Here is a 19991-nt window from a genome sequence, read left to right as displayed (position 1 = left end):
GAAACTTCTCCAGCTGTTCACAGCCTCCTGAGGCTGAGGCAGAAGCAAAGCAAGGCCCGCTCTTCCACCTCATGCCCACGTCAGCCTCCTCACCTGCTTGTGTAGCCAGCCCCTCACCACCACGGGAACATTGAGGTTCCTCCGAATGGCCTGGTCCCTCTTCCCGAAGCTGTGCACTTTGCTGCTGGACTTGATGATCTAGGAAAAGCAGGGACTTGTAGGGGCACACACATGCTCGCACCTCAGGAGGGCTGTGGGTGGTCTCTGCCATACTCTAAGCGGCAGCACCCTCCTGTCAGTGCATGGCATTGGCCACAGCATCCCTCCCAGTCAAACAGCAAGCCCCAGGCACCACAAACTTCCTAACTGGTTCACACAGAGATGCTAAGGGATTTTCTATCAACATTGCAAGCTGCAATGGCTACCTGAGATGAACCCACTTTCAGTCCTTGAATTTGTCAGTTTCCAATACTTGGTCCCTGATCTGGTTTACCTGACTAGGTCAGTGATCTACACTTTGAGCACAGACACTTCTGAGCATTTCTTTTCCTCAGGCCTGTCTGTCACTGAAAGTTGCACATGTGAACAGAGGTATTGCTTTCTGGGCACACTCCAGAACAGTGAAGAATGCATTCAAGAACCAGACACCAGTCCTGGCCTATCAGCAACCACCTGTTTCCTTGGAAAGAGGCCGCCACCTCTCTCGGCCTTCATTTCCTGATCTGTAACTGGGGGAGCATTGCATATGGGTGCGTGTCACAGAACCAGTGATAATCAAATGGAGTTGCGACTATAAAGGGGCTAGGAAGATACAAAAGGAAACAAAGAACCATGACCAGGAACTCACCTTGGGCCCAGGCTTGGCCTCCAGGGTGGACGTGGTCCCGGCCGTGGACGTCTCACTGACCATGCTGGACGGTCTTTGGTTTCTCTCTTGCTTCAACATATGTGGGTGTGGCCTGCAGGGAGGTGTATGGGAATCCAGTGAGTGAGTGCCGAGCAGCACAGTGGGAGGCTTGGTCTGTGAACGGAGCTAGCTGCTTGGCCTCAGAACAACTCAGGTCCCATTTTTTGGAGGCTGTCTTGATCCCGGATTGTAGACAGAAGACTACAATATCCACCTGTTCCTGTGCTTCAGGACACCAAAATGATGGCAGATGGACGCATCACCAGAGCCAGATAGTCCAGAAAAGGGTGCACTCCACACTGTCTGTCTGTGGTCCTAAGGTCCTATGCTCATTCTCCTACTAGGATGTGCCTGGCAACTGCTCAACGCACACAATACTCTCCACAGAAGGAGGGAGCCATCACATCCTTATACACATACACCTCCACTTCCCTGACTCCCCAAAGAAGCTGCTTATAATTAGTAACAAGAAATCACTTGTGCACACATCCACACCCCCAGACATACACAGAGAATGCTTACATAAACGCCAGTGGGGCTTGCCTCCCAAAATAGACTATTCAACAAAGAGTCCTATTCTGGGAACACTCCATTTGCCCCAAAATAGAGCCACTGGAGCTATTAACCCCCTGTGCTATGCCTGGATAGCAGGAAGCCATGGAGTGTATGTGGAGCCACCGTAAACTTCCCCACCAGCATTGCAGCCACATGGAGAGCCATGGCTTGGAGCACTACTCTAAAGAGATACGGAAGAACAACTTCTCACCTGCCTTCCACGGAGCCCATATCTGTACGTCTTCCCCACACAGGACTGTCAGTGCCTTCACCCAAGCTCAGGACCTATCTTTGAATATCATGATTCATGACGGCCAGACCCTGCTAGCTCCATAATCAATAGGCTGTTCCTGAGAGGAGCAGAAACCACGGCGTTCCTTGGCTGCATTTTGTCTGCTGCTCCAATGAGCAGCAGGATCCAAGCAGGTGATTAGCAGGCAGACTACACTACCTTGAGGTTTCCTGCTTCAAGAGTGGAGAAAACTCACTTCAGAAGACTTATCCAGGACCACGAAAAGGCAGAGCTAGAAGATCCAGGCCAGATGAAACTGAACGGAAAGTGGTCAGAATGTTCCGTATCACTTACTTGAATATGGTGTGACTGAAAAATTCTAGTCTTCACCTAGAGATTCCATGTTCCCTTCAGGTACCACCATTGCTCAAAGGACAGGGAACTTCGTAGTGCCCTGAGTCACAGCACCAACACTGCCCCAGGAGGGGGCTTCCCTGTGGAAGTTGTGTTGCTACTACACTTCCGACTAGAGCAGGCATCGGCTCCCCAGTGGGTCCTCCTCAGCTGTGCTTCACGCTAGGAAAGCTAATGGACTCCCTATCAGCCAGGCTCATCCTAAATCCCTGCCCCGGCTTCTATCCCAGCCAAAAATGTTGCTAGTGCTCCCTGCTCTGCTTGGATGGGGAATGTCACCAGGCTCAGCCTCTCCCTTGGCAGCAAGATCTCGGCATGGGAGTAGGAAGAGGCTCTGTGAAGCTGCCTTGTCTTCCCTCTGCCTCTAAGCGGTACAACCAACCATCCTCCCAGGACCCTGTCCTGCCCGGCTTTCCAGAAGGAGGGATAAGGAAGAAGAACTCTTGGGTTACCTGTTAGGGTGGTTGTACCTCTCCACTAAAACCCAAGACACAGCCAGTGAGCGAGACTCAAAGGTGCTTTCCTCCAACTGAGGACCTAAGGTCAATCCCTGGGACCTACATGTTAGAAGTGAGAACCAATTCCTACTAGCTGTCCTCTGACCCACACAAACAGGCAGGCAGGCAGGCAGACACACAGGGACATACACACAGCTACACACATATACATCACACACGCATACCTACACACATATATTCACATACACACAAACATATACACACACATATAAAATCACACACAAACATGCATATGTGCCCACAAACATGCATAAACATATAAAGAAATTCAAGACATAAGAGCCAATCTCACAGAGGTTTATCTGCAATTTTTATCAAGTTCAATTGGCTTTCCTTTCAGATGTATATTATATGATATTTAACAAGATACATGAAAAAGATGAATGAATGGGGATGTCACCCACAGTCCTGCTACCCAAAGCAAAAACATTTTAACATTTGTTTATGCCTGTCCTTTTGATTTGGGGCACATATTAACATAAACATTTCCCCCATCACTCTTAAATTCTCTAAATCACCTTAAGTAAACATAAGTCCTTTTATGGAGCGCTCCCCCATGCCTTCTCTGGGACAATGAAAAAGACTATCTGGACTTCTGGCTGGCCCAGGAAACCTTGAGGAGTGAGCACTTTGCCATTTTTTTGAAATCTGAACTTTATACCTAGGTGTTAGTTGGCTGGGAGTTCTCTTCAGCGAACAGTGTGAGGAGAAAGACAACTCAGGCACAGGTTTGGATAAGGAAAGAGGACAGAGTTCCTGCTGAAGGAGCCGGCTATCGAGATTTTGTCTGGAGAAAGACGGGTTATAGCCACAGCACTGACATCAAAGGGAGGAGGTGGGAGGCAGCGCAAGATAGGAAAACCCAAATCTGCCCTTGGGAGCTGCCTCTACTAACACTGCAGAAACAAATACCTGTTCAAACAACAGCCCCCAACCCAGCTCTGAAAGAACAAGATAAACACACACAGCCCACCCATCCAAGAAAAAGGGCCAGCCTTCAGAGGATGTTGGCTAGATCCTTTCTCCATGGGTGACATTGAATGATGACTTTGGAAATGACTGCAAGCTATTCACTAGAATTACAACTAGTAACCCATTTCACATCAAAAATAGATAGGAGAGAGTATCAAAACAATTTTCTCAGTTAGATGACACGCTGGCACTCGTGAAAGCTTCTGGAGCGGTTCAAGCCCATTGATTTGAGCAGCAGAAGCATCCATGAAACCACCTGAACAGAGAGCCAGGAAACCCAGAACAATGAGTGAACAGAGCATCATCCAACAAGGGGACCGGGTCCATCTGCCTCCGCTCGGCTCGCTGGACAGACATCTTCCTCACTGAAGAGGCTGGTGGGGTAGACTCTCTGATCTTTCCTCAAGTCCTTTGCCTGAATGTATTCCACTAATAAGTTTCACCCAAACAATGTCCCCTGAAGACTTACAGTTCTCCCACCAGCCTGCCCTCAGGCACACTGCATTCCACAGAGCAGACCACAGAACCTGCATGCTCAGACTATTAGCGTCCTTACATAAAATCCATTCACGATAAGCCTGCTTGCTGGGTTTCTGTGCTGCCTGAATTCCCAGTACAGTGGGATGGCTGAAACAAAGACCTCCCTTTCCTTCACTGAAGCTACATGAATGCAGATCCTTTTGCTGCAGGGGTGTGGGCTGAAGTTCAAAACTGTGAGTAAGACTTTGAGCTCGGCTGCCTCCTGTCAGTACCAAACAAAAGATATGAAGACTAGTCAAAACCAGCGGGGAGGAAGCCCACTGGAAAATGGCTGGATTCTACCCTGGCCTGAGCCATAAAGTGGCTTTCTCTACGCCTCAAGGCAAAGTGTGCATAATCCAACAGGCACAGTAAAGACTATAGGTTACAGAAGCCACTGGCATGCTATCACAGCAGGACCTCTCCCCTTTTCGAGCCACAAGAGAGGGCCAAAGGAGCTGTGAGGGACAGGTGCATAGCGGACAGCAAGCTGTGGGACCGCGCCACAGTGCCTCCCGAGCAGCTGCGTGCCAGCCGGCCGGTGCTTCCCCTCTGTCCTGTCAGCCACACAGTCAGCTTCTCAGGTTTATCTCCAAGACAGATTAATGACTTGTCCAAGATAGCTGCAATGCTCTAAAACCTGGGCTTACTCAGGGGTCTGAGGCAGGGGAATTGAAAGTTCAAAGCTATAGGGTGAACTCATAGCAAGCCTGGGCAACTTAGATTCCATCTCACAGGTAGAGGCGAGCTTAGTTATGGCTCTGTATTAGAGTGCTTGCTTAGAAGACCTAGGTGACGTTCCTAGTGCTGCTGATTAAAGACAGGTTAACAACAAGGAACTGGGTGGGTCTGCCACAGAAAGATCCTAAGTTCCCAGTGCAAAGTTCCCAGGTCTGTAAGACAGAGACCTTGGCTAGATCAGCAAGGCCAATTCTAAACCAAGGGGGCCTGAGGTGGCAGAAAGAGCGAGAGCGGGGATGACAGGATTTCAGCAGAGCTCTGACATTATGACTCATTCACAAGTCAGCTCCCTATGCCTCAGTTTCTATTTTGTAAAATGGGCTGGAAACTATGGCTCTCTTTGCAAGGCAGCTTGTACAGGAAAACGACGTCCTGAGAACCAGGAGGCATTGTGAGGCCAGCGCCATTCCCGTGTCTCCACTGGAGACCCCAGAACCTAAATCCCATTCACAGTTTATTTTTATTACCAGAAAGCTCAGACCACAGTGGTTTCTTAGCAACGCCTTACCTGAGACTTTTTTAGTCAAAGTACAAAAACCATAGCAAGCTTTTCCCTTAAGTGGTCAAGGCAACGGCGGGAAGTCAGAAGGTTACGGGGAAACAGAGCTCTATTACTAAATTAAAAAAAACAGAAAACCCTCATTGGGCTGGGGAAACAGCTGGTTGGGTGATAGTGTCCTTGCCTAGTGTGAATAAGACCCTCCGTTTAAATGCCAATATTGAAAAAAAAAAAAACTTCATTTAATGCTATCCCATAAATTTCTAGATAAATGGACCCCCAACTTCAGCTGTGTCCTCAAGGATTCCAAAGACAAGAGAACTCAGCTGAGGGGTGGGTGTGCATGGAGGGCTGACACACGCATACATTTAAGGAGCACAATCTACAGTGAAAATGAGGAGGAGAGAGAGAGAATTAGTTCTTGTCCCAAAGAGGCAGGGCCACCTACATAACCCTCTTCCCAGAAAAAAGAGGCCCAGACAGGCTGCCAACGCTTACCGTCTACGCCCGGCACCGGGGGAGGCTGTCTGACACAGGATTTCAATGCAGCAAAGGCAGCCTCATCCCATCACAGCTCACTATGAGCTTTCCCAGTCCCCCTCAATTCCTAAAAGACAGGCTGGAAGAGAACCCACAGCACCCCCTCACCTGGCATGAAGACAGCCCAGACAGCTGCGACCCCAACCTTTGTCGGGGCATTGGCTGAACTTGGCCTCAGAGTCCTCAAGCTGGACTGCCTTGGGCTAGTCTCTTTCCTTCTCCATGACTATCTGTGCAGGGTGAGAGTGGGACAGGGACCTCTGAGACGCTCCCATTCAAATCTGCCTCCTCCGGCCTGTCTGTTCCTCCTACCAGACCTACTGAGCAGCTGCCACACTCAACTACAGCATGGGTTAAATGGCAGCCAGAGCAATCCCCAGACTGGGGGGCGGGGGGGGGGGGGCAAGGGATGGGGGTTGGGGGGGGAGAGGCAAGAGCAAAGGACAAGAGAATCACGGGAGGAAACCAGACTTCTGTTTGTGAGCAACAGCTTCCCTTCCACATAGCAAAGCCACCACGGCTACATATTCGGCCAGCAGAGAAGAGCCAAAGATGTGGGTGTCATGTGGCAATGACTGCATTCCCAATGTCAAGGCCCTTCAAAACAGCCACACCAAAAGCAGCCACTAGGCCCTGAGTGAACTAAGGTGCCCCATCCTCATGTCTTCCCTTACCTGTGACTGCCACAAACGCTGCCTGAAAATCCAGAGAGGAAAGCCAGTCAAGTTTCTGCATCAGCTTGCCAGGTGTTTGCATTTCTCCTCATCTTTTCTGCTGCCATGGCAACCAAATGCAACAGGCAAAGCTAGCCCAAGACAATCAGTGTCTGGAGAGAAGGTGCTGGTTTTACCAGCCGCTGATGGCAACATACAAGACTCCCACAGCCCAGAACCCCAAGGATGAGCACGGGGTGGCTTCCTCCTGGAGCCAGAGTACCCTCTCCTCACTCTTATCTCTGGCTTTTAACCAACATGTCGCTACAGGAGGAGCAGGAGACTGCCATCACCTGGCAGCAGGAGATTCCCACCTAAGCCACAATCTGCACCAGTCTCGGAAGAGTTAGCCCTGAAACCTGTAAAATAAAGCCTCTTCTGCAAAGGGGCCAGAATTCAGTAAGAGACGGCCTACCTTCAGGAAGCTCAGATCTCTTTTAAAGCTGTCTTCAAACACCACACTCACAACATTACCAGCAATTCCAACGAGTGTTTTCCTTCTCCAAACACACAAATGACAAAATGGGAGAGCAGATGAAACTGACTGGGCTCAGGGAAGAGAAGGCTAAGTGAGGGTCCCCTAGGTGAGGAGCCACCAAGGGAGTCCGCTTGCCTTGCGGTTGGTTGCTCAGCACAACAGTGCGCTTCTGGACTTCCGAAGCAAGAGCGCTCTCACTCAACCCAGGCTCCACCTCCACATGAAATGCTTTGCAGAATCTGGGGACGGGTGTGCACAGCCTGCTGCCAGTCAGCTGCCGTCATTACTCAGGAATGTTTCTGAACTCTTCCCCAAAGATGTAGAGACACCATAGCACTGAGGAGAAGAAAGCACGTGCCTGTGCTTGAGGATCAGATATGGAAATCACACTCCTGGACCTTCTAAGTCCCTTGTATGCAGGTACTGTGATAATTAGTTTTGTCAACTTGACACAGCCTAGAATCACCAGGAGAGTCTAGATGAGGAATTGTTTACACTGGATTAGCCTGTGGGCATGTCTACTAGGGACTCACTTAACTAAGCCAACTGATTCGGGAAGACCCAGCCCACAGTGGGCAGCACCATCCTCCAGGCAGAGAAGGTCCTGAACTATGTTAAGAGTGGAGAAATGGAGCTGAGAGAAAGCAAGCAATCATCGTGTATTAGTTTATCTCTGCTTCTGACTGAGTGTGCTATGACTAGCTATTTGACTTGACACCCCCATGACAACACAATGTAACCTGAATCGGTAAGCTGTAACAAACCTCCCTCACTTAGTTGCTTTTTGTCATGATATTTTACACAGACATAAAACTAGGACAGCCACAAAAGGCCAGACATAAGGAAGAGGCTTCAGAAGAACATCCCAGATGATCCAATCGTGAGCAAGGAGGCTCTATAACAGTGCTGGAGAAGGGTTCCTACAGAAGAGACAGTAGGAAGGCTTGGTGTCTTTGAAGCAAGCCTAATGTTACTACAGATCCACTACAGTTAGAACCTCTGTGCAATAGCAACCATGCTCCACTCAACACACTGAGTACAGCCTGTGACTAGGGTTTTCTCTTGGAAGATTGCCGAGATAAGCAAGGATCTCCTTCCTCTCCTCAAGACCCCAGCTTTGGGGGTTCCTACTTGATGCCCCTAGAGGTTATGTGTGTGTACAATTGTAGCAAGAGGGTAGGATGGAAATTAAGTCAAATTAGCATATGAAAGATGCCCTCTCCAAGGTTGGCTCACTAAAGAGCAAAGAAAAATGTGGGCTATGCAGTCCCGACCCTCTGTACAGAATCTCTGTCATTGAGCCTTGGATCTTTTTCCAGCTCTGGCCTGTTTCCACTGTGGAAAAGCTTTTCTCCCTTCGTAAACTCTTCTGTTACTGTCCACTATCTCTATCCAAAGCCTTGTTCCAGGCAAGAACCTGGGAACTCCTGCAGGGACCCTCCACACCCAATCTCAGCTCTACAGTCTTCCCACCAGGTGAGGAGTGTTGTCAGAGCACAGCATCTCTCCCCAGACCTGTGAAGACTGAGAAATAAAACTCTTCTCACTTGGAATCAACCCAGGCATTCCAAGCCCCCCTCTACCTGACACAAAACAAACAACAAACCAAAACAGCAGAAACAGCCTAGCAAGTTCGGTGTTGAGCTCACACCTCCAAGCTTTCAAACTCTGAGTAAAAAGAACATTAAAAAAAAGAGAGAGAGAAAATACTTACTCCTCCCGCAGGACGTATTCACTGTTTTCTGAAGAAAACTGTCCAGTCACGGGATGCCTGAATGTTGTAGTCTGCTGGTTGTGGCTAGAGAGAGGAGGGATGAGAAGTTAAGTCAGTAAGAGGGCAACAAGGACACCAAGAGGTCAGCACGCCCAGGGACCCTGGCCATGAAATATTCCTCAGGAAAAGAGGAACATGGCTGGCTGGAACTCACTACACATGTGGCCCAGGTTGTCCTCAAACTCATCTGATCCCCCTGCCTCTGACTCCTAAGTGTCCAACTGGTTTTCTTTTCTGAAACAGGGTCTAGCAACATTTTTTTTGGCGGCCCTGGAATTTCCGTGTAGACTATGCTGGCCTCAGACTCTGGATGGTCCTCTTATTGCTGCCTTGTATGTAGTGGGATTACAGTTGTGTGTCACCACGCCCAAGAAAATACCGTATCTTAGGAAGATACAATATCTTAAAGACATATTTCACTAAGTTCCAATACACTGAAACATGAAAGGGCATGAGGGAAGCCTTTAAGACAGTACAGGCTGATACAAGAATGAAGGAAAACGGGCGACACTCTCAACAGCTTCCCCAAACTGTATGCCAGGGAGAGAATGCTAAGAATTAACCACCCACCCTGCAAGTCCTATCTTCTTAAAATTCCTCTCACTGCTACCAAATGACTTCAGTTCAGAAGGGATAATAAACGTATGGGCATGTCTCTGCAGCACGACCCGCACGGTTCCAACACACAGACGCTTCTGTCACCCTTTTGAAGTCGGGAGGGGCTGCTCCCAAGCCAGGCTGACGGACTTGGCCAGTGTGTAGGTGTTTTGTGTGCTGACAAAGACTGCCTGGCGCTTCAGAAGATGCGGAGCTGGCTCTGGAGGCTGCTGGCTTGTTTCACAAATAATTGAATCTCCTTTCTCAAAAGAGAATGTGATGGATTGAAAAGGGATTTCCCAAGAACTAAATCAGAACTAAACTTAAACTGCTTTCCAGTTTTTATAAAAACAAAAAAAATCACCAGTAGCATCATTATATATCTGGAAATCTCCTTCCAAAGTAGTTTGGGATTTTATTTTATTTATTTACTTTTTGCACATGTGCCAGGATATACTGTGGAGGTCAGAGGGCAACTTTCAGGAGTCCATTACCCTCTACCATGTGAATGGGTCCTAGAGATTGAACTCAGGTCATTAGGATTAGTGGCAAGAGCCTTTACGCACTGTGCCCAAGTTGGCAATGATTTTTCTACATACAAAAATACTTTGCTTTTTCAGTTTTTATATTTGATGTTAACTTTCTTTTAAAACAAAGTTCAAGTTCACATACAAAGTAAAGGTTTCCACTGGGGTTTTAATATCACATCTAACTGACGTTAGAGAAACACTTTCAATTGATGCCTTCATTTGGTTTACTGAATAACAGAGCTTGACATATGGACATAATCTTTTTCATTCAACTGGCCCGTGTGTGAGGCATTGCTGTGGGGCAGGGGCACAGGGGAACAAAGCCTCCCTACTCCACGCCCCATGGTGCTTCTCTTTAGACTCATGCTCTTCTGACGCTGGATATTTTAGGGGTTCCCTCCTATTATAATCAACGCCTTTGAGCATAGATGCTCCCTTGCCCTAATTCCAATTCTTTCCTTGAGTTAAAGTTGCCGAAGTAAAATTACTAAATCAAAGGGCATGGTCCTTTTAAAAGCTCTTAACACAGGCAATGAAGTCCTTTTTTTTTTTTTTTTTTTTTCTGTCACAGCCAATAGATCATCTCAGTTTAGTGATGTTAAGATGGTAGCTTTACCCCCTAATTGAGGATTGGGCCTCTCTGGAGATTAGTGTATCTAAAATCAGCACCACACAAAGGTTAGAAAGACAATCTCTAAAAGCCTGAGATTTTCCTTACTGTCCTGGTGCCTCAAGTCATCTTAGCCCTGGTAGCTAGAGCAGCCCTGGTCCTAACAAGCCATCAGTTCAGGCAGTTTGTTGCCTGATCCAGCCGAGACACCCCCCCCCCCCAGCCTTCACTCATCCCCGCACAGCTGGCCTCTCAATTCCTGTTCCTACCCAACCCACAGAACCCTATGACCTCATCGAGCAGGCAGCAGCCTGGGATCCCAAAAAAGCAGCTTTCCAGTTTAGGAGGAGAGTAGCCGCCTGCAGCACCTGCTTCAGACAGACAGACTGACAGCCTTGCATCACGTCCAAGGGTGGGGCCTTATGTGTGCATAGCTTTTTTTTTTTTTTTTTTTTTTGACCAGGAGCCTGGAGAACACAAACTCTAGGTCAGTCTCATTTTCAGCCTAGAAGGAGAAAATGTCTTGCTCACGGGAGAACAAGTAAGAAGGAACACCCCTCACATCTGAGCTCAGAAGTACTTCAGAGTCGAGAAAACATTTGCTCACACATCTCAGCTGTCAACACGCCAGCTTCTCATTTTCTAAGTGAGAAAGCTGGGTGGAGAAGGTGAGGGCTGTGTACACTCAGAGAGGAGTGTTAAGACAGCGTATGGATCTAGGTTCTGACTGTAAATCCCATGCCTTTTCCACAATCACCTGTTGCCCCCTTCCCTTAGGACCTAGAGACTGGCAGTTTCCTTCCTGACTATGGTCAGAATGCACTGCGGGCAGGCATCAGAACACAGTGCTTACCTTCACACGTGCGCGCGCACACACACACACACACACATGCATCTCCCTTGTGCCCAGGGCCAAAGTTCCAAATGATACTTATATGGCAAACAGTATATCCCAAGCAGCCCCTGGTCCTATCATAAGATCAGCCAATGGACCCTCTGGCAGACAAGAGCACAGGGCAACTATTTTATGTGCCTGGAACAGATCCAGCAGCCAGTGGCCACCTTTTCTCAATTCAACATCAACCTTAATGGCAATCACTCTGCTCCTCGGGCTCCAGCTCATGCCATCAATTGTAATTCAGAGTCCCAGCCTGAATCCTGAGCTACAAGGTGCTGGTGCTGAACTCAAAAGTGCAAGCACGCTGGGCAGTGGTGGCGCATGCCTTTAATCCCAGCACTTGGGAGGCAGAGGCAGGCGAATTTCTGAGTTTGAGTCCAGCCTGGTCTACAGAGTGAGTTCCAGGACAGCCAGGGCTACACAGAGAAACCCTGTCTTGGGGGGTGGGGGTGGGGTGGAAAGCTTGCCTGATCACACTGTAGATCAGCTCCCCAAACTCCCTTCCATAATATTCATACTGCCCTCGATGCCAACATGGCCTTCCAGCCCTTCCAGCTTCCAACTGCTCACATTCATCAATCCTGTCCATCAATGGCAGGGGCACAGGTCATGTTATTTACATGATACAGATAAGAGAAATGAGGCTAGGGCTGGAGATATGGGGCTCAGCGGTTAAGAACACTAACTGTTCTTTGAGAGGTCCTGAGTTCAATTCCCAGAAACCACATGGTGGCTCACAACCATCTGTAATGGGATCTGATGCCCTCTCCTGGTGTGTCTGAAGAGAGTGACAGAGTGCTAGCATATATAAAATAAATAAATCCAGAGACAGAGAGAGAGAGGGAGGGGGGGCTCCAGATTATGAGATATTATCAGATTTTTTTTTTTAAAAAAAAGAGCACATATCCATTGAGAAAGGAGACAGACCTGCAGGGATGAATGGGTCCTGAATACTGGGGTCGTGAGCTTTGACTGACTGCACCCTACCTGCTCCTGGCAGAGCTTCTGGCTCAGTACTCTGAACAAAAGGACAGGAGTAAGGTCCCTAGATTATTCCATTCAACCTAATACCGGTAGGACAGGTTATGTGCTGTCATCTGGCCTTGAGGGAGAAAAGCTAATCCCACAAGAGGTAGACAACTTGTCTACAGACTCAGTCAACTACTGTGCTCCCTACACAGCTCCAGGCCCGCCACTGCCCAAAGAAGGCTGTCTGTTAAATCACCTTGAAGACTAAGTTCTCTCAGGCTGCACTCATTGTCCCTTTGGACCGAAAACTCCAGTCTGTTTCCTGATTCTGAAACCCACAAAGTCGCATGTCCTATCACCCTGACTCATGAAACAGTTTGCGGGCCTGTCCTGACACATCCCTGAAATACCTGTTCTGAAACCCAACTTCCCACCTTCCCACCTTGCAGGCATGGCCCTGCCGGGAGCCAGGCAGCTGGTTTCAAGGGAGTAGAAACTCTCTTTACTCAGGAGTTTCTGCTTCGCTTCAGGCTACTGAGAAAGCAATGTGATTTAAACATATGTGATTTAAAACATAATCTAGTCCTCTTTCTTAAAATCCCGCTTTTTCTCCAGGAAGCATCCTTTCAGAGCGGCCTGTCAGCCAAGTGACCTGGAGAGAACCAGAGAGCAGGGAGGGGAGAGTGAGTACCCAGGTAGATAAGCATCACAAAAGCCCTGGGCAGGGAAGGACCAGGGCTGGCTCCACAGAGGGGGACAGCAAACACAAGAACCTTGATAACAGAATCCGGAGGACCATGGAGAACCAGAAAATTAACCGCTCAGAAGAGCTCCCCTGTACCACACCAAACGGGGCTGATGGAGGGCCTGAGAGTCTCTTGCACAGTTTTGGGAAGGTGAATTTTTCTTTCACAAAGAATGAGCATAGCCAGGTATGGTGGTGCACACTTTTAATCCCAGAACTCAGGAGGCTGAGACAGGAGGATCGCTGAGTTTGAGGCCAGCTTGGTCTGCAGAGAAAGTTCTGAGGTAGTCAGGACAACACAGAGAAACCCTGTCTCAACAACCCCACCGTCTGCTCCTCCCCAAAAGAATGAACAGCGACTTTCATTAGTTAAATAATACAATTAGTTAAAAGTTCCAATTATTTATCTAGCACATTTATTTTGCATTGATTTTTTTTTTAATCAAGGAGCTTTGGAAAGCTGTAAAAGATGCTTAAGAAGACATAAGAGCATTCTGTAAGTGTGGCCTCTGGGTTCTGTGTGGCTCTCTGATGGCCGTGGCATTGGTATGTGGAGTGTGTGTGACAGATGTGCTGTCAACACTAGCTCTGTTCCCAGCTATAAAAAGAAGAAACAGCTTAAAATGTAAGGAAAGTATCTGGCCAAAGTCAAAAGGGGCCGTCATCAAGCATGCCGGCCTGTCCCCAACCCTCTAACCCTCCCATGTGCCTCCCAGGACTCAGCAGAAAGTCAGCCCCGGGCTGAGGCCGACTTCAGCATCGCCTCCAGGCTTCTTCAGGCACATTTTAACTTTGTCCTTGGTGTCTCAACAGAACTAAGGATTGTGGGTCACCTAATCGTGCTCTAGTTAATGCTCAAAACTGAAAACTGAAACTCCAAGAATGAGAAGAAATTGCCTTCACTACATCGGCTCTCCTGGGCATACCAATGAAGAGGTGGTAATCAACAGGAGAAGCGATCTTCAAGGACTGAGGATGCAGTTCAGTTGGGAGAGTGCTTGCCTAGCAAACACAAGGCTGTAGGTTCAATTCCCAGCCCCATAAACAAACTATGGCGGCCCACACCCACACCCATTATCGCAGCACCCAGGAGCTAGAGCAGTTGCAAGTGATCCAGCCACTGTCATAGTGAGTTCTAGGCCAGCCTGGGCTAGATGAGATTGTCTCCTTTGCATTTCCTAAGCTCCTTTGGTTTATTTTGCTTAACACTTTTACTAATTTATTCACTTAACAGAAAGTGTCACCATAATGTGGCGGAATGGTCTTTCAAGTCTGCAGAGTATTAAATAAGGCAGGGTTGACAACAGCTCTCTGCTTCTTTCCATAGCCAGGAAATCCTGATCTGAATGAGCTAGCATATGGTCCCATCCTGTCCCAAGGGAAGCTATCCACTCAGTACTAACCTATCTCTTTCAGCACATGCCCTGGGAACCACTCAGTCCAGATATTTGGAGATGGAGCTGGGTTCAAATTAAAGCAAGCTTCCTCACCTCTTCCAAGCCTTGGTTCTTGGCATTACAAGTGGGATTCTAAAATGTTCCTATGGAATTTAAAGAAAAGTTAAAATAAAAGGGCATATACGCACGCTTAGCATAGAGATGGCGCTCAATGTTTAACCTGACTGAGGCTTGACTATGGTAACAATAAATAGACATCTAAGTTTTAAAAAAAGGAGAATAAGCCCTCTTTGCTCCAAAGCACGTACTTTTCCAATAACAATGTCCTCAAACACCGGAGTTCTTCTCTGTTCCTTTCTATACCTGAACTTCTGCTTGGGGTATACATGTAAGCACTGCTGGCTTCTTCAAGGATGTTCTGCATCCCCTCAGCTTCCCACCATCTCCATCTGCTTGCCTCTGGCCCACACACCTGCGCCCCACCCATCCCCACACAAGGGATTGAACCCAGGGCCTTGGGAACAGGAGGCAAGTGCTCTATCAGAAAATGGTGTCTCCAGCCTGCTCTTTACTTTCGACTCTGAGACATGGTCTCACTAAGTTGCCAAGGTTGGCCTTGAATTCACTCTGTTGTCCAGGCAGACCTTGCACTTGAGATCCTCCTGCCTCAGCTTCTTAAGTAGCTAGGATTACAGCCTTGTAGCAACCCAGGCACGTCTTTTGTTTCCTGGTTAGCCTTGGTGACGGGCCCTAAGCACATCCTTTGCCTCCTCTCTCTCAGCTTCTGTGACTCCACAGGAAGCTCTCAGGTCTTTAAGGTAAGAGAGATCATGGCAGCCTCACTACACCATGAGCAGTGAAAATACACTCCTTGCCTTGGCTTATAAGACCCTAGAAGACAGACTAGCGCACACAAAGCCCTAGGTTCCATCTTTACTACCACATAAGCTGGCACTGTGGCACACAGTAGGTGGGACAGAGGATCAGAATTCAAGATTCTTAATTATGAGAATCTGTCTCAAACCAAACCAAACTTTAGATGATATGACTCCTGCCTGGAGCAGCCTGTTCACATACTTCAGCCCCTGCCACCTCACTGCCTGAACTCAGGCCTTTCTTACTTGGCACCCTCTATCCTGGTAGTCTGCACGCTCCTTGCCTGTGCCCGTGGAGCTAGCACCTTGTCCTTTAGACCTGGGCAGGGCTGGCACCACCGGGTCCTTCCCACTGTCACTCACACAGCAGCCAACTTCGGTTATTAACAGCTGTAATGTTTCTCACTTATGTGCACGTGTGATTACCGTGAATTTTTTTGACTGGCACACAGATTTGGCCTGTCTTTTTAGTATTATATCAGTAAGTAGAGGTGTCTGGTCCCCGAAGGTACTCAGAAGTATTTCTTGATTCAATGGATGAGAAAAAAGGGGGGGGGGGTGAGGGGTGGATTCTGATCTTCAAGTGAGCCTGCAAATGAGCTGCCTGAGCCTGCAGGGAAGGACCTAACAGACATTGGCCATCAGGATGTAGCTGGCTTCTACTAGCAGAACAAGAAACACTTGCACACCAGAAGCCCCTTCAGGCCCATGTGAAGGTTAATGCCCTCAGTGCAGAAAGGCATGAATCCAATGCCTGAGGAAACTGCTGAGTGGCTAAGGGCACGTGGGGTGGGAGCGCATGGCCTCTGTCTCCCTTTCATGAACCAGACAGGACGTGGGGCTAAGCTCAGCCCAGGGATAGCTATGGTGGCTCTTGCTTTGTCCTCTGCTCCCTCCGCTAGCGTTTCTCCTCTGCTCTTCACTACCTGCCTGTCCGAGAGCATGAGAGGAGGGATGCTCACAGGGAAGGCACCCGAAATGTTACCTCAACAGCGTGGGAATGAGCATCAGCCACCTTCCGCAAGAGGCTGTGCAGAGCCTATCAACATCTCATAAAGTCCCAGGGACAGGAGTGGCCAGGGTTCCCTGGCAAAGGATCCCCTGCCGGGGCTGGAAGCACCCACCAGCCCTGGGGAGCCAGAAACACAGCAGTGCTGGGCTCTGAGAGCCCACACTGCCCCCATCTGGTTCACACCCACCCCAAACTAGGCAGAACTTGAGTCCTGAGGGGTGCTCTGGTACTGCCTTGTCTGTGCCAAAAGGCACTGAGAGCGTCTGAGAGAATCACATCGTGACTGTCTGTCCTCATTATCATCTCTTACATAGAGCAGAGTGATGACTTTCAGTAAGATCTAGAAAGCGCTCTCTCTCTCTCTCTCTCTCTCTCATTATAGATTTTCAGTGGCCACTCCATTTGTAAAATACCTCTCCCAAGCCAAGCAAACCACCTGGCTGGCTGAAGCCGGCCTGCATCCCAGGTCCCACAAAGGACTGCATACCTAGAATTCCACCTGCTGAATAGGGAGTTTTCATTTTAGCTTCCTGAGATCATGAATGAAAAGATTAAAGGCAAACTCCTACTAGAATGAGGAAATCAAATGCAGACAGCCCGCCCTCTTTTGGAAGGAAGTTTTCAGAGAGGTATCGGCCTTGTTAGCAGTAACTCCTCCAAACCTCTCAGGGCTCCAGTTTCCTCATCCTGGGCTCCCCATCAGCAGAGGCCACCCAGGCAGATCAGATTGGACACAGCCCAGCGTTCAAACCTTAGCTCTGCCCCATGCAGGCCTGGCCTGGAATGAGTGGGTGAGTGCTAGCTTATCTGTAGACGGAGGAGATAAAGCAACTCTCTAAGGTTATGAGGAGGCCGTCATGTCACCTCAGGACCAGGAAACACTTGCGCATTTGGGGCCTGCTGAGCTTTTCCTTTGCTAAGAAATGCTCTTGAGGTGTCATTCTGCCTTGTTCTGTGTAACAACTCCAGCAGGAGAAGCCTGCACAGGAACACGCTTTTCCTTTCTTTGAGTTAAGGCACATGCAAACTCCAGATCACTGTTCACATCTATTTAAAGAATTCGCCTACCAGACAAAGTGGTTTCAGATCAGCAGGTACCATCCCTCAACCACACCCTTGTCTCTCAGAGGGTCTGTCTCCACGGTACAGAAACTACAGAAAATCCACCTCCCCGACCACCAGGGACACAGAGCCTACGGGAGTATCGAAATTACAAGGGAGGGATTTTCAACCTCAGGACACCCATTTACAATTCCATTCAAAGCTTCCTAGGCCGGTGACTTGGCAACCACTTGAGAAGACAGGGCCAGGTGTTATAAGAATCTCCCAGGCAATGAGGACGTTTTATGTGACCGAGGTTCTTCTCAAACTCCTGCCATCCACCCAAACCCAGACTGAAGTTCAACAACAGTACAGGTAACTCAAAACACAAAGGACCGTCCTCTCTTCATCTGCCAACAGGATACTGTTCGGAAGAACATGAGGGAGATAAGAGTTCAAGACACCTTTGTCCTACTTTTTCCTAATTAAATGGCATTCTTGCTGAGCAACGGCACTCCTGGGTCATTTGAAACTTCAGGAACCAAAACATAACACACACTGAATCCTTACAGACCCGAACGGGACTCACCTGTTCTCTTCTGGCAGACATGCCTGCACTCGCTCTGAGCCCCATGTTCAGAACTGTGCCTTCCCTGGTGGAAGTCTGATGAAACCTGCCCTCTCAGCTCAGGGCCGATCGACAGGAAGGCTCCCAGTGGCCTCTCTCTCTCATTTTCTTGATTTCAGCTCTCCGCGGCTGCTCCCTGATGTTACAATCCAGCAGTCACGCTGGTCCTACTCATTCATTCACCTTCCCCCTCCAGGCCCGAGCAAAGCCAGACACTGGGCAGGAGCACAGCTTCTGCTCTGAGACTCCGCCCACTGTGGCCGAAGGGAATGGGGATGCCTGGCTTGCACAGTCAGCCAGGCAAGCTAGAGCTGTAGGCTGTAGGACCCAATGTGGTGTTCTAGGAGGCTGTGAGGCTGGCTCCCTCTAGCATCTGGACAGAGCCTAACGTCTAGCTCTAATGTCAGAAAGAATCATCCAGTTAGTTTCTTCTATTCAGCATGAGGCTAGAATCAGCCCTAAAACCAAGTCTATTCTTTGTGGAGAACACTGCTACCACGCCCACCTACCTGCCTGGAAAAGCTCCAAGGTTCCTTCAGAACTTCCTGGGAATGGCTACAGCTCCTTCAGGACAAATCTTAACCAGGAAGCTTCTGCTCCCAGAAGTAGGAGGAGACAGAAAGGGAAACTGATACTGAGGTAGGTCACAGAGCAAGAGAGGCTTTTTCGGCTAACCTACATAGATCTACTGATCCCAGCATAGGTGAAATAGCTCCGCAAGGTCAAAGGGAAGAGGGAACTGCAGACTGTCACACAGCTGCGCTCTAGAGTTTGCCATGGTGCTGGCATACAGTAGGAGCTCAAGAAATAATTACTGTGAAAAAAATAAAGGGAATTTTGTTCTTAGTCTGTTTAGAGTAGCAGTTTTTCTAAAATTTATATCTGTTACCATTTTAAAAGCTTTGGTCCTGAAACCCAGGTTGTTGCCTTGTTTTGTTTTGTTTTTAAAATAGTTTTAAAGTTTTAAAGGCCTTCCAAGTTGTAAACAGAATGGGAATCTGGCACTGCAAAATGAAAGAGTAAACAATTAATCCTTACTAAGGCGTGTCAGGTCCAAAGGAAACTCTGATCCCCGACTCTAAAAGGCAGTCCAGATATCCAGAAAGGGGCTCAGCCTGCACTACTGGAGGATTTCTAGAGGTTAGATAAGAGCCCACACTCCTCAGGAACCTGGGAAGCCAGGTTCCCTCTACGAAAAAGGAGTTACTTCCCCCACAATTGTCTTCCTTGACAGAGTGTTTTAACTACAAAAGATCATAAATAACCATAAATCAATTGCTATGAAGACTGAAATAGGCTTACAAGCCCAAATCCCATAGGTTAATATTTATTTGGTCCTACTGTGTGTTTAGCACTATGTGTACATTGGGGATAAACCATGATTCCTACATAATCTACCCCATGATACAGGCCCTCGCATCCAACAGGACAGGCAGATGTGGTCATCTGTGCCACACACCTAGGTTGGAGCAGGTGCCCAATGCAAGCTTGAAACATGATTATACCTAGAAATCTCGCTGTAAGGGCAACAAGCTTTGAAACTAGACTGTGCTATTTCCATTTAACAAATAAGAACTCAGAGCTGAAACCAGTCCAAAGCCCTTCTACAACCACATGACCAAAATTCAAGTCAGGACAAGTGGGGGCTTAGTCTTCCAGCTTACACTTCAGGCAAAGGACACCCACCTCTGGCCCCAGTGGGTCAGAAGCCAAGGAGCCAGCGGAGGAACAGGAAGTGGCCTGGACTTAGTCATCGGGTGCCTGGGTTTAACCCTCCATCACCAGCAACACCCTAACAGAAATCAGTTATGACAGGTGACATATGAC

At 48.5% G+C, this 19991-nt stretch overlaps 1 protein-coding gene across 2 annotated transcripts in view; it reads right to left on the bottom strand.

The window, feature by feature from the left end:
* Plekha7 (pleckstrin homology domain containing A7) overlaps nt 1-19991 on the bottom strand; it is a 183010-nt gene that overhangs the window by 55512 nt on the left and 107507 nt on the right. For both annotated transcript variants that reach the window (XM_052200736.1, XM_052200746.1), the window contains exons 4-6: nt 8803-8886; nt 848-959; nt 94-198 (exon numbers count right to left, since the gene is read on the bottom strand). In XM_052200736.1, the coding sequence (XP_052056696.1) occupies nt 94-198; nt 848-959; nt 8803-8886 (301 nt within the window). The remainder of the gene's footprint in view (nt 1-93; nt 199-847; nt 960-8802; nt 8887-19991) is intronic.

This window comes from Apodemus sylvaticus, chromosome 1, assembly GCF_947179515.1.
Source record: "Apodemus sylvaticus chromosome 1, mApoSyl1.1, whole genome shotgun sequence".
Taxonomy (NCBI): domain Eukaryota; kingdom Metazoa; phylum Chordata; class Mammalia; order Rodentia; family Muridae; genus Apodemus; species Apodemus sylvaticus.
The sequence above is the reverse complement of the archived record's forward strand: the minus strand, read 5'-3'. Positions and strand labels throughout refer to the sequence as shown.